General features: G+C 49.3%; 1 protein-coding gene across 3 annotated transcripts in view; it reads right to left on the bottom strand.

Annotated features, from left to right (window-relative positions):
• ZMAT4 (zinc finger matrin-type 4) overlaps positions 1 to 13,912 on the bottom strand; it is a 105,028-nt gene that overhangs the window by 34,100 nt on the left and 57,016 nt on the right. For all 3 annotated transcript variants that reach the window (XM_075043432.1, XM_075043430.1, XM_075043431.1), the window contains exon 3: positions 740 to 829. In XM_075043432.1, coding sequence (XP_074899533.1) covers positions 740 to 829 — 90 coding nt within the window. The remainder of the gene's footprint in view (positions 1 to 739; positions 830 to 13,912) is intronic.

Below are 13,912 nucleotides of genomic sequence, written 5' to 3'. Positions count from 1 at the left end.
ATCAACTCTCAGAAAAAAAGTCAGGTCAGGAGAGACCCCTGGAGAGGACTCTGCTCTCCGGTGACCTCATCCTGGGGGATCTCCGGGGGTTTTCAGCCACAACGTGCCGATGACACTGTGAGCATCCCCTGATCTCCCACAGTCCATACGACAGCTCCATACCCCGGGGGTCGATAAAACAGCTCCGTATGCGGCATCGCTGCCCCACACCGCTCCCCAAGCGCTGGCCAGGCTGTAAGTCCTGCCCTCTGCCCGGTGCCCCTGGCCCTTGGGAACGAAGTCGCCTACTGAAAGTTGGGTGAACGTGTCTGGAAGCGACCCGAGTGCTGTTTCAAGCAGAGCAACCCCAAAGCCCCCGCCAGAGCCACCGCAGAGCAGCGTTCACTGTGATCCCAACCGCCCGAAGGCACAAGCCTCCGGCAGCCCTTGCCCTGGCTTACCCACAAAAAAACTAGCCATTGCACTTCAACTGAATAAATGCCAGATATTTGCTATCGGCCTATTTTTTTTCCTATGAAAGAACATTCGAATAACTAAAAATGCAATTACTGTTGCTGATGCACGTAATATTTCTTGTACGGTTTATTGAAAATTATTTCCAGTTACTTAGCATTTCAGCTAATCTAAATGTTACCTCTGGGTACCTGATCATCTGCGGCTGTAACAGAAAAAACCGTTGTAGCAGAGAGTCAATGATTCACAAAGCAGTTGAGTAAACAGGGACTTAAATTATACCCACGTTTTCTGACCGGAGCTTTTTAGCTGGGCAGCCTCCATCTATGGGATGAAGCATATAATAGAGGCGAACTTTGCTGGCATGTTTCCGACTCTGGAGAAAAAAAAAAAAAAAAAAAAAAAGCAAGAAATGAAGTTACAAAAAGCAAGAGGCTCTATTGCCGTGCACACAACATCAGTCTGCAACAACATTTCACATCCCCTTGATATACGTATCCAGTATGGGAGGAGAAAAGGGGGAAAGACCCAGGTGAGGAACATTTGCATTTCAGGGAGGTTTCACAGAGCTCTCCACCGAGATGAAACAAACTGTGGAATGATTATGACACCTGCCATTAGCAGGAGAAATGGTCCACCCTCACCGCTCGCTGCTAAGTCCTGTTGTCTGCAGCCCCTTGAAGATACAGTGGGAATAAAGGCGGCGAGAAAAGAGCTACATTTGTTATCAGACCATTTCCATAGCGGGAGAGATTGAAAAGATCAGTGTTATTTAGCTTTAGGGGGAGACAGGATGGCATCATGAGGGATCAGATGTGCACATGAACAGAAATCCACAGTTCCTACACTTAGAGAAGAATAAAATATACAAGGGGCATAAAACCTCACTCTCTAGGAAATACGCCCACTGATACCTGCCAAAGGTTTGAAAGAAATTTCTCCCACGGGTAAATTATCAGATAATTGTGTATTATGAAATCTAATGTTTTCCTCGTACGCAGCTGATGCTGGCCCTGCCGGGGGGATAAGGACTACACGGACCCCGAGCCTGAGCCCCTTCTCCTCTCTCGAGCATTTCTAAAGGGAGTTGAACAGTAAAACCTTCCAGACGGCCGTGAAAACAGGAGGGTTTGTGCTCCGGGTTAAGCAGTACCAGGAGGGGAAAGCCCAGGCTCGACCTGACGTTTGCTGCTACAGAAACCAGCCCCAGGAGCCTGGGCACCGGTCCGAGGTAGTTCTGCTTTCCCCAGTCCTGCCCAGCATCACCCTCCACCACCACAGCGGACGGACGCAGACTGCGCCTTCCAGCATCAGCCGTGGTCACCGGTCCCAAAACCTTCGTACCAAATCCCAGTAAGCAGCCTCCGTTCAGCCCGAGGGCTGCCTTCCCGCGGCAAAGCCGACCAGGTACTTCTTGTACTTTCTCCCAAGAAAGGCACCCAGCCAAACGTTATTTATACCTCAGGAAAGTTTTCAGGGGACCTGTATTTTTGTAGAGGTATCAGGAAGAGCTGAGGGATGCCTGGAGGAGACTTTTCCCCCGAGGGACACACCGGGTGGGAAGGGCAGGTTTCACACTGCCTTCGGGCAGGATACCCGCAGGTGAGGATACGGAGAGACTAGAGATGTCCTGGTCACGCCAGCATCAACAGACAAAGCAATCCTTGTGATGTGCAAAACATAAAGGAAGATTTAAAAGCTTCTCCAGCAGGAGCACAGACATAAACCTTCAGAACACTAACTTACAGCCAGCTCTTGTCTTCCAGTAGATGTAAGGGGGGGGAAGCCTGCAACTACCAAAAACCTGCATCCAGAGTCCCGACATGCACGGCAGCTATTATTATGCAAATGTTTTCTCTGAATCTCCATTTCTGATTGCCTCACAGAGCAACGCACCATAATATTATAATTTCAGATCACAGATTTGCAATTTTAAAATATTAAATTATCATTAGCATGTTCTGGAACATTCCTTTTCCTGTGGTGTGAACTTGGAGCTAAATTTGCAGAGAACTATATTTGTATGCATAAATGTGACTATGCAATAATTTTTTTTAATGAAGCAAATCAGTCAAGATAAATAACGTCAAATATCTTTCCCTAACTCGTCTTCCTGCATGCATTTAGAAAATGGGACCTGCTGTAGTCAGAGCTAAGCACAGGAAACCCCAAAAGCTCCAGCTATCAGTGATTAGCAGTCCAGACAGCGATGACGTAATTAAGAAATGACAAAATAAAGGTTCGAAATGCAAAGGACAGATATGCAAAGTCAGTCTCGGCGTTTGGCAGCGCTCCTGCTTTCTGCCTGAAGGGATGCTCGGCTGGTTTCACCTCGTGGAGGTTTGCACGCCGGGAGGCAGGCGACGGCTTGGCCCCTTCGCGCAGGGCAGGGGACAGGACAAGCCACCGCGGTCCCTCACACCTACGGATGGAGGAGAGTCAAACACGCCGTAAAGGCGATGCGGCCAGAGCTTTTCAGCTGAATTCCTTTCCTGAACACTTACACCCCTCGGAGCAGCCAGCCAGCCTCAAATCATCCTTCCCACAGTCACGAGGCTCTTCCCTCGGGTGAGTTAATCCAGCACTTCAGGATGCCTACTCGCGCAGAACCGTAGCCTGCCGAATTTAGAGGTTAAAAAGTTTGTGGGTTTTTTGTTGTTTTTTTGTAAGATGAAAAGGCAAGATTTTAACGGTAATCATTTTTAGTGTTCTTTTCTGTGGCACTCAGCTGTGTCGTAAATGATGTCCAAATGTCAGCTTTAAAAGGCAGCGAAGTTTCAGCCTTCTGTAAAACACCTCTCACCTTTATTTATGCATTTGTTTGGATTTATGAGTGCTAAGGTAAGGAAATAACTTATGTTGGGCGTAATTTAAAACTACATGGCTCCTTATGCAGCCTTATTATCCTACGGTTATAAAAGCAGAGCTTAAAATCATCCCCGGCCTTTGCAAGTACGTAGCGAGCATCTCATTCCCTCTCAGGGAGCGGAGGTAGCACAGCCCATTTGTCACCCATTTTATCTCTGGTGTTTTCTACATTTACATGTGTATTTATCATCCCAGCACCACGGCAAGAGCAAAGTGATTATTCTTAGCGCGCCGCTCACAAACAGCCCTGCGGGTTATCTTTTCCCCTCCGCAAAGCAACTTGAAATCTGCAGCTCTGAGGCGCGAGAAGGGCAAGTGCCAGGGAGGGGGTGGCACAGCCCCCAGCCGCCCTCCTGAGCTCCAGCCAGGCTCTGCCGTCCCGTTCAGAGGTCCCACGTGTCCAAAGGAGCTCTGGAGGACACGGCAGCGGGAGGATACCCGAAAGCAGCGGGGAGACGGCAGCGAGTCTGGCTCGAGCATCGCTGCTTCCCAACCGGCCGCCCAGCCCAGGCAGAGCAGGTCCCTGCGACTTGTCCTCGCAGCAGGGGCTGGCTTGGCCAGCCGAGCATCTGCTAGCAACCACCATCCGAGTTATTACAGATACACCGGGCAAGAGGGCCAAAGGAAAAACCACGTACCAGAGTCGGGAAACCGGGATAAAGGGGGAGCAGCACACATCCAGCTCCCATTCTGATCCATTTCACCACGTGTACAAGCCTTAAAAAAGCCAAAACCTTGCCATGTCTGTCAATCCCCGGTCTGGAACAAGAACGCTGCCTTTGGAGATACCTGCCTGTTCATCGACAGCCACCACAATTTTATCTTGGGGTGTGCTAGGAGAGTATTTCTGTGCCTGTGAATATTTGTTTTGTAGCTTTACAGAGTGTTAGGCCAAAGGCATTTTCACTCAAATTCTCTGTCTCTAGTGTCTGGAAACAACTCCTTTAGAAGGCAAGAAATCTAACTTAATACTGTATGCTTTAAAAACAACCATCCCTATGCAGGGAGGAGGGGAAAGCTTAGAAAGAGCCTGTTTTCACATAGCAACTGCAGACTTCTCTCACGTGCTATTGTAAGAAGGCTCATCAATAAAGAGAAATAAACGGATCATTTCTGTCTATATCAAACCTATTTTAATACCTAGCATTGTGGCAGAGGCAGCAGAGTCCCGGCAATTCAACCCTAAAACACGAAAGGGCAAAGCGGAGCTAAATTGTGCTATGAAATGCAATTTGCTTTTGCATAAATCGAGTTTTGCAGCGCACTTCTGCCCAGAGCGAGCAGCGGCGTGGCGAGAGGAGACAATTCCGTCTCTGTGGGAGCAGCGGCAGCTGGCAGGACCCCGGGAGCCGCGGACGAGCTGGTTTCAGATGCAGCAGCCCCTCTCGCCCTGGCCTGCGGAGGGTTCGCTCGCCGCCGTCATAACTTCACAGCTTCTCGGTAAATTTACCAACGGCGGCAACTGTCCCGGGGAAGGACTGAGGCACGTCTCCCTTTGCAAGGTCACAAGTCCCCAGTGGAGGTTTTAGCCCTGGGGTTTGCTGGGCTGCACAGACACTCAGAGATCCCCCCCGGACCCCGCAGTCTGCCCCGGGGGGATGCGGGCTGCCCTCCCGCCAGCCGCAGCTCTGCAGCCCTGGGATCCGCTCCCACTTTGCACCAGTGATTTAAGCTGACCTGACAGTCTAAAACACTTCACCATCTTGCGAGGGATTTCTTCGCGTACCCCCAACCCCCTCGCCAGGTTCAAATCAACCGTTTCTGCTGCTTTCCTCACGCTGCGCTTGCATCTGATCTAATTTCTTTATTCCCCATAGCTCCCTTTATCATCTGCTTGTTCACTCCTCTGCTGGCAGCACCATGTTTTCGGTCGGTTTGCCTTTCCTCTCCTGCTCTCCTTCCTCTGTGCCCTGTTCTCCAGCCAAAGACCAGAGACCCACCGCACCAGGGGACACGAGCCGAGCACAGGCAGCGACACGCAGGTGGGAGATGAAGAAAGGAACGGTCATGGCAGCCCAAATGGCTGTAGCTTCTCTTAGTTTGTAATAAATTCTTTTTCAGAAGCCTGTTGGTTGGATTTTAATCCTTTTAGCGCGTACTGTGTTGATTTTTTTGTATGCTGGCAGTTTCTTAATTAAATTGCCATGAAACATGCAGTCGTATGATTACACCAACTTTATTATCTATATTGGCCCTACTTGTAATCTCATCAAAAGAGATAAAGTTATTTTGGCTAGACCCAGTTCTCTAAACCTCATGCAGAATACCAATTACATTGTCCTCCTGAAGCTGCGTACTCGAGTCCCTTTCCAGAGCCTGCTTTGCTCAGGAGCCATGCCAAGCTGGGAGGGCTCCGCTCCCCATACCGGTCCCCTGGTGCCGCTGTGCCTGGCTCCACACTCGCCTTCCTCCTGGAAATTTCCTCCACTTTCCAAGTCCCATGGAGGATCAGCGGTGACGACGCAGAGCGCGTGGCCAGCTCTTTTCAAGCACTTGCTTGCAAATTACCAGACCTGCTGACTCAAAAACCAACATTCTAGATTTCATAATCGCTGCCTAACAAAGTTCCAAATTTCTGCTGGAACAGAACCAATTTATTCCTCATTCTGTGATATAACAACATCCTCTGCTTTTTTTTAAAATAGAGGACAGAAGTATTTTCAGCAAACGCCTTCCCTTTTTTGCCTCTTCCACCCACACGACCAGCAAACACTATTGTCGAGATCCCCGTTGTTCGCCGCAGAGACAAACTCCCGTCTGTTATTCCAGACGCTGCTGGGTGCCAATGTCCTTTTTCTCCCTTTGTAATTTTTGCAAAGCCTCATTTATAATTTATGGTCATTTCTATTCACTTCCCCTTTTTCCTCTGTGAGTTAATTTTTTAAAAAGCGTCTACTCATGCTCGTGACTTTCTGGGCACACAGATACGTGCCCATAATTCCCAACTGTACACAGCTGAATTTTCACCCCCATGAAACTGGCTTCTTCAAAGCAACAGGTAGACATGTTACTGGTTTGGACATTGATTTGCTTACATGCCAAGGCAATTACTGGTGATCTATTCAGCCAAGCAACCACTAGCTCACTTCATTTTCTCTAAATTTGTGAACATTTCTCCCTGCTCACTAAGCCAACTCTAAGCGTGGATCCCCTCACCGGGGTCACCGACAGCCTCACGGGAGCATTTCACAGGCCCCAGCAGCTTCTCCCAAATCTTGAGCACTGCAGTTTTAAAAATGCAAAACCAAGACGTCAGAAGCTCCAAGTAAAACAAACAGCAGCGACCTGCTGCAGCCAAAGGCAGCGACTCACAGGGGGTGAGGGCCTGACGCATCTCCTGCTCTGCAGTCGGATGGGGTCAAAGCATCCAGTCCAAGCCTGACAACTTTAATTATAATTATATAATATATGATGCTGTTACTTCAGTCACCTTCATGAGAGAAAAGTCTCACCCGCTAGATCCTCCTGTGCAGCGTGAGCTCAGAGCTCCCGTAGCCGCATGAAATGCGTTTCCTCTGGGAGAGTTCCCAAACACCCTTTCCCATCACCTCCCTCCTGCTGCGCTTGAAATACTAAAGCTGCAAATTGCTGGAGAGGGCTCAGGCAGCCAGCCCAGGAGACCCTTGAGAGAAGGGTTTCTAAACTGCTCTTGTTCAAGGGAAGAGAAAATACTGCCTTTGGTTTTTTCCCCCTTGGTGCAGTCCCCATCACACAGATAAACCAGGCGGATGGCACCGGTACCCTGCGTGGATGGGTACCACGGGTACCTCCTCAGACCGTCTCCCACGGCCGGAGTACCACCCTGGGACCCAGCCCTGCTCTCTCATAACTCCCGATCCAGATGGATTCAGGCTCGGCTCTACGACTCCTGGTGTGACAGATACCTGCAGACCTCCGGAACAGCAAGGCAAGAATTTTCTGTCTTGGGAATCACCGTTCCAGCTATGATCTTTAACTTTACCACTTCCTATATTGATTTTGATTGTAGTCAAAGTATCTCTTGTCCTAAACATCGCTGTGTACCCTGCCAGGAGGAAAATAAAACTCTCTTTACAGCCTGTTGCCAGAGCAGCGTAGCACGAGCAGCAGGGCTCAGCACCCGGCTCGCAGGCTGCTGGTACCCCGCGGACCTGCCTCCCAGCACCCAGGATCATCCTGGGATCGCCCCCAGGCTTCTGTTCCTCCCCAAAAGCACTGGAAGTCCCTCCTCATCTCACGTCCTCACATTTCTTCTGCAGGTGGATCTTATACTCAGACTAAGGCAACCATGAATTTTCTTCTCCATTGGTGTTTAGGGGTTTTTTTTCAACGCAGCGCACCTCCCAATGAACACGCCAAGGGAAAAGGGATGCAGGGGATGGAGTGAACGGGGCGGGAACCTCCAAAATGTGCTTCACACAGCAAGATAAACCTTGCTGTTTGCCCGTAGCCAACTGATGTCAAGCAGCTGCAGCTCAGATTTCTCAGCTTGGGCTGCTCTGCTGTTGGGTACCGACTCTCGAGGCGCCGATGAACTTCACTGCCGGTACAGAACTACCATCCTGGTATCAAGTGGGAAACGGAAGAGTTAACACAAACATAACATCTCCTCCGCACACAAGCGCCCAGCACCGGCTCTGCAGAGCAGCACGCACCAGCAGCGCTGCTGTTGTTCCCATTCTATCTTTACGAGTCTGAAACAAATCACTTTTAAAGCGCATCAGTGCCAGTCACTTCTGAGAGCCCGCTCAGCCCCGGCGCAGCGCGTGGGCGGGTTTTGTCACAACACACGACGATAACTAAAGACTCTGCTTTCAAACACCTGAAACCCAAATCCTAACAAGGATTGTGAGTTTAAAATATTAAAGAAAAGCAAGAGTGAATACCTGGAACAAAGAGGTGCCCTCCTGTGCATCGGGAGCAAGAAAGGGGCTGCCACAGGAAAGCGAGAGCTGCAGGGATTTCTCCTGGGGACACCTTGGCCAGGGCAGGGCTGTCGCGGGGAACAGAGCAACGTTTCATTCCACGTAGGCTTAATGTGAAATCCCTTGTGCCTCCCCATTAATGCTAACCCCAGGGTCTCATCCCCAGGGCATTTTACTACTGCTGTGAAAGTACCTTTTTGAACTTCAGCTATTTTTAGCCAGAAATGGGACTCTGCACAGAGGTACCTTGGAAGGGAGCTGTATGATAGGGCTTTATCTGCTCTGCTGTTGCTGCTATTTAGTGATAGATTTTGACACTAGGAGTGCATTAAAAATAATGTTTAGCCATTAACGTTGACAACAGAGTAGTAACACGGAGCCCTGTAAAGTACCATTTAATCTACATCGGTTTCCTGAAGCACACTGCGATCCAGCAGCTAGTGCTGCCCTGGTGAGTCTCCACTTACTGTAGGCAGAAAAGGGAAGAGGCAGCATGAGCACCTCGCCATAAAACACTGACATCTGCATATTCCTTTCCTATACAATGTGTGGCCACATTTACCTCAACGTATTTTAATTGCTGCTGTTAACACGACATAACCGGGTACCAAGGCAATCTGCGGAAGGTCTATGTGTGCACATACGAAAAACAGAACAGCAGCTTCATCCTCTTTGCGACTGAACCACAAAAAAGATTTCTTTAGCCTGACTTTTTTTCTCCTCAAGCCAAGGTTCTCCTACCAAACACCAGCACAACCTGCAGAATAACAGTAATGTTTGAGCAGCCACTAAAAACCGTATAGCACGCGTGGGCCACGGCAGAGCAGATTCTCAGCAGCTGTGGGGAAGGACATAGGAACAACAGGTAGGACATCCCCTCCTCCTTCATCCTCTGAAGTATTTACAGGTTACTGCCACTTGGCAAGTAAGCAGCAGCAGTGGCAGAAGATATGAGAGACAGCATTGCTAGCAAACCTTGCATTCCCTTCAATAATACACAACCAACATGAGCAGACTCCCTGACACACGAGAGCCCTGTGTAGCCTTTATTTCCAGCTGAAGCACGTCCTTTCCATTCCTCCATCCTGGAAATGCCTGCAGCATCTCGTGTGGGGAGCTAACAGCAGACACAGAATATTCCAGCTCCTTGTGTTCTAGCGCAGCATTTATTTTGTTAAATAGAGTATGTGCTCTTCCACTGCATTAATATTTCAGACACAGGATTGCCTTTCTGAGCACACACATCTTGATCCTTAAGGCGCTAATGTGCCAATAGTAAACAATGTTTATTATTCCTTCAGACAAGCCATCATTTTATGCAGTTTCCCAGAGAAGGATGGCCCAACTGGAAGCAGATTAACCCGAGCACCACTCCAGCCCCACGCAGACAAGGAGTATTGATGAGGCTGTCGATACCGCTCGCCTGCTTCGCTCGGGAGACAGTGTCTAAAATTCCAAAGAGCACTCGGCTCCGGAGATGAGCCAAAGGGCACGGCACTTTATTTGTTCTCCCCAGTTTCCTCTGCATTTGAATTTTAATACACTTTGCCTCTGCCCTCCCCCTGCCATTCAGGCTTCACCGCAAGCATTTAAGCATCATTCCTTCATCTCACGACATGAACCACCATTCACACGACACCTTCCTGGGCTTCTCTTCCCACAGAGCCGGCGTATTTCTTAATTTTAAATGAAAAAACAAAGTGCCATCTGAACACCTGAAGCAATAAAGATTACAATGGAGAAAAGTGTTATAGCAGCTTGAGGAGCAAATGTGGTGATGAATATGCAGCTCAGGGTGGAATCTGAGAGCAACTTTGCATATTTGGTAATTTTCCTGCAGGATTTTCAAGGAGAAACTTGAAAATAAATGGCAACATCTTCCTAATGGCTGTGAACACTTCTATATAGAGATGAGGACTCGGAGCTAACTAAGAAAGCTTAGCTTTTTAAATTTACGGAGCAGCTCACCAAAATGATTGATACATCCCCTCTCAAAGACCGAGCTGGAAGGAAGCACTAAATTATGGGTGATCTAGAGAGTATCCAGCAGCAAAGAGGCTTCCCACTCCAGAGGGAGGCAAGATGCAGAAATACAGAAAAGGAAGAACTCATCTCTGGGGCACAGACTTTCAATCGCATTGCAGCAAGTACATTTTATTTTTCTTCTCATTCCTGTTTAGCAAGCTCTGGGGCACCAGCCACTTCCCAAATCACTGGTGGCCTCTGACCCTCTCCAATTCCTCCTACCCTTTTCCCTGTGCAGAGGGCAGCAGCCGTTGCTGAGCATATTAAGCAGCTGGTAAAGCAGCCACACAACCACGAGAGCTCCTGATCACAGGGCAGCAGCCTCAGTTATTTCTTGGCAATACCTTTGAGGGGTGAATGGCATTTGAATAGCGATGCTTTGTTGATAAAAGTTACAGGAGCCTGATGCAAGAGAGAGCTGCAGGGTGCTCTGAATCTCAGCCTTTTGACAGACTCTCCCAACTCCTCAAACAGGGTTCTGCGCGAAGGTGCAGACGCTGGGTAGCTGCCTTCTGGTTCTCCCACCCACAGATGTCATTTAAAACCAACAACAACAACAACAACAACAAAATCAATCCCTCCGTTTCAAAGTTGTGCTCGAAAGACACACCGTCTGTGCCACCGAAACAGAGCAAAAAGGTCGACGCCTGCGAGACACTCCCCGTCTCCGCGGCCGCCACGGAAGATGCTGCGGGAGGAGGGTGCCGGCAGACGTGCCCCTTCGCCACGCAGCCGACCCTCCCCGCGGTGCCAGGAGGAGGTGGCCGAGGAAAGAAGGAGCCGCCGTGGCACAACGGGGGCATCCCCCCGCTCCGCGGACGCCACAGGAGCCGGCTGATGCCACCGAGAATTAAAGAGCATCAGGGAGAGGCTGGTCCCAAGCCGGTGCGAATCAAGCGTCCCTGCCTGGAAGGGGTCTGCCAGTTGTCCCCCCACACCCGAGAGCAGGCAAAGGAGCAAGAGAGGAGGCTCGAAATACCCTCCCCTCCTCCAGGCAGCACCGCACGTTTGGCCACCACCTGCCTGATGCAGCCAGCAATCGCCTGGAGCGTATTGCATCACTCTGCCCTTTTTTTTGTGATTCTTTATCTAATCAGTCATCCCGTTTCTTCTTTATTCCTTCCGTGGGGGGAAAGGGAGAGCCAATGCACATGAGAAATGCTTGGCACATCACAGCAGCACAGCAAGCTATTACCTAGCGGGGATTTTATCAGACATCCGTGTTTGGATGCTTTATTCCAGTAGCGGAAATGGGAAGGGAGTCTTCTGATACTTCAGGGGACAAATTAAGATATTCATTTGCTTTAAGAATTAAAATATTCAAATGCATGATCTTTCAGGCATTGACAACAACCAGTAAGATCGGTCTCATCTCTTACTTACCGCTGCGTGGAAGCTAACCGATACCTTTAAAGCAACCTCCTGTGATACTCAGCATTACAGTATGCAGAGAGCTCGTTAAGGCATTTTCTCATTTGGGCACCTGCAACTTCATTAGAAGTCAATATCCCAAGGCCAGCTACTCAGATCAGCTCTACCCTAAGGTGAATCCCGGGTAGAAGAGCAGTACCTGGCAGTTTCACGGGGCTGGAAAGGAGAGCAAAGGCACAGCAGACATGTCAGACAAAGCCAGAGACACAGTTGCACAAAGCACATAAAATAAGGGCAGTATTTTGCTGTACGTCAAGTTGGAAGCAAAAATGTGCTGCAAACACTGTGATTCTTTTGTCATTTTTCCTCTACACTTGCCCTTGGAAATAATACCACTTAATATTGTGCGACTGACATCAAATTATTTTTTATTCCTGGCAAAGTAGCGCAGAAGAAAAGAAGAGTTACCGGTTGATGATTTGGAGAAGGAGACAAGACAGCGATTGGAACCGACTATTCCTGTTTGGCAAGATAAAAACATCCCCCTTTCATACGCTGTTTCCCTCTATTTTCTTACAGAGAAATGTCTTATTTTGCATGCACAAAGGAGCCAAGATTTTAGTGCCTGGCACAAAGGCTGCGGATCTTATTCGGCAGCACTAGAGAGGCAGCAGATAAATTCCCTTTCTCTCTAAGCTCCGGCTCGGTAAGAGTAAGGGCACTGCTGACCAAAACAAACCACGCCACGGAGGAAGATGCATTACCAGCACGGTCCGGGACCTTGCGATTGCTGGTTTCCAGTACGTTCTTCTGCAGGTACCTCCACCAGCTCTGAGCGTTCAGCGCACTGCTCAGCACACCCCTTTGCTCTGCCCTTTGGCACAGACAGAGCCCCAAAGCCCCAGCAGCCCCCAGAGCTGCCCCAGTACCGAGGTGGACCAGTGTCCACGTTCCCCATCGGCCGGTGCCTCCTTCAGAAAACCAAAGGAAACGAACACTCAGGAGCACGGCGGGATCCAGGCTGTGCGAGAAGCTTCCCCACGCGGCTCTGCCGACACCAGCGAGCACGCTGAGCTGGGTGGAAACACTGAACTGTTTTGATTAAGCTGCGTGCACCATACCAGCACGGAATTTCTATTTTGCAGTGTTTCGTTTTTCCCCATAAAGTTCAAGTCAATTCAAAATGAAAAGTTTTGCTCTGTGCAAAAAGTTCGGTTATGTTGTGTTTTTATTGTGTGCTTTGATACTGACAGTATTCTTTTTCAATCAAAAAGCCGAAACAAAGCAACTTCAGAAGATTAAAAGAAAATTTATTTGCATAAAATTTAGACTTCTGAGGTTGGTATTTTTCCCTATGAAAAGAATCAGTTTTGACCAGAGAGTGCTTTTTAAAAGAAAGAAGGAAAAAAAAAAAAAAAAAAAAAAGGTGTGAAAGTTGTGACCAGCTACTTTTTAATCAGGAAGAAACAGTGAATTTTACTTTCCTGCTATTAACTAATTGGCTTGCAGCAAAGGCTGGCAGTCTCGGGCAGGATGGAGCTCAGGTACATTCAACACCACAGTTTTCTACAAGAACAGTGTGTTGCAAATCCTGATGTTATAAAAGTGAACATTCTGACCACAGACTTGATCTGCTCATCTCACCAGGGAGGAGAAACACCCTTGAAGCAGGTCCCTGGCAGAAAGAACAGCCTTCTCCACTTGCGGGGCAGATGCTCAGACCAAACTCCTTATGAAACAGCACCAGAGCAGGAATTATTTGCAGAAATTATTCTCCAATAATTTTCCATGATTAACGTACATGGGGAAATCGCATCCTGCTTGGCCAGCGTCTGACTAGAAAAAGAGGCCAAGTTCTCCTAACAAGTGACTCACTACAAATTATTTGCTCAGGTCTCTCGAAACCCCATCCAGCTCGCATCGGGAAGGAGCCAGCAGCGCCGCAGAGCTGTTTTCCATCCACATTTGCAGTCAAAGCACATGGACTCGGGAAACCTCCCCCGCAAGACTCGATGCTGCACCGAGCTGCCGGCAGCCCGAAGGCTTCGCGCATTGGCGAAGGCACGGCAATTCTGCGCCCAGCGAGGGCTCCTCGGGGGCACGCACGCCTGTCACCCAGGACCACCTTCCCCGTAAAACCTCAGGGCAGATCTTCAGCCCTCTCACCGCCTCCGCGGGTTTCTTGGGACCGGGGAATGAGGAGGACGCGCGGCACACGCTCCAGAGCGGCGACCGGGACAGACGGTCCAAAGCGCCGAGCCTCCCTGACGAGAGCAAAGGCTGCTGCGGGG

Source organism: Buteo buteo, chromosome 12 (genome assembly GCF_964188355.1).
Source record: "Buteo buteo chromosome 12, bButBut1.hap1.1, whole genome shotgun sequence".
NCBI lineage: Eukaryota > Metazoa > Chordata > Aves > Accipitriformes > Accipitridae > Buteo > Buteo buteo.
Note: the sequence above shows the minus strand (reverse complement) of the source record. Positions and strands in the feature narration are given on the sequence as shown.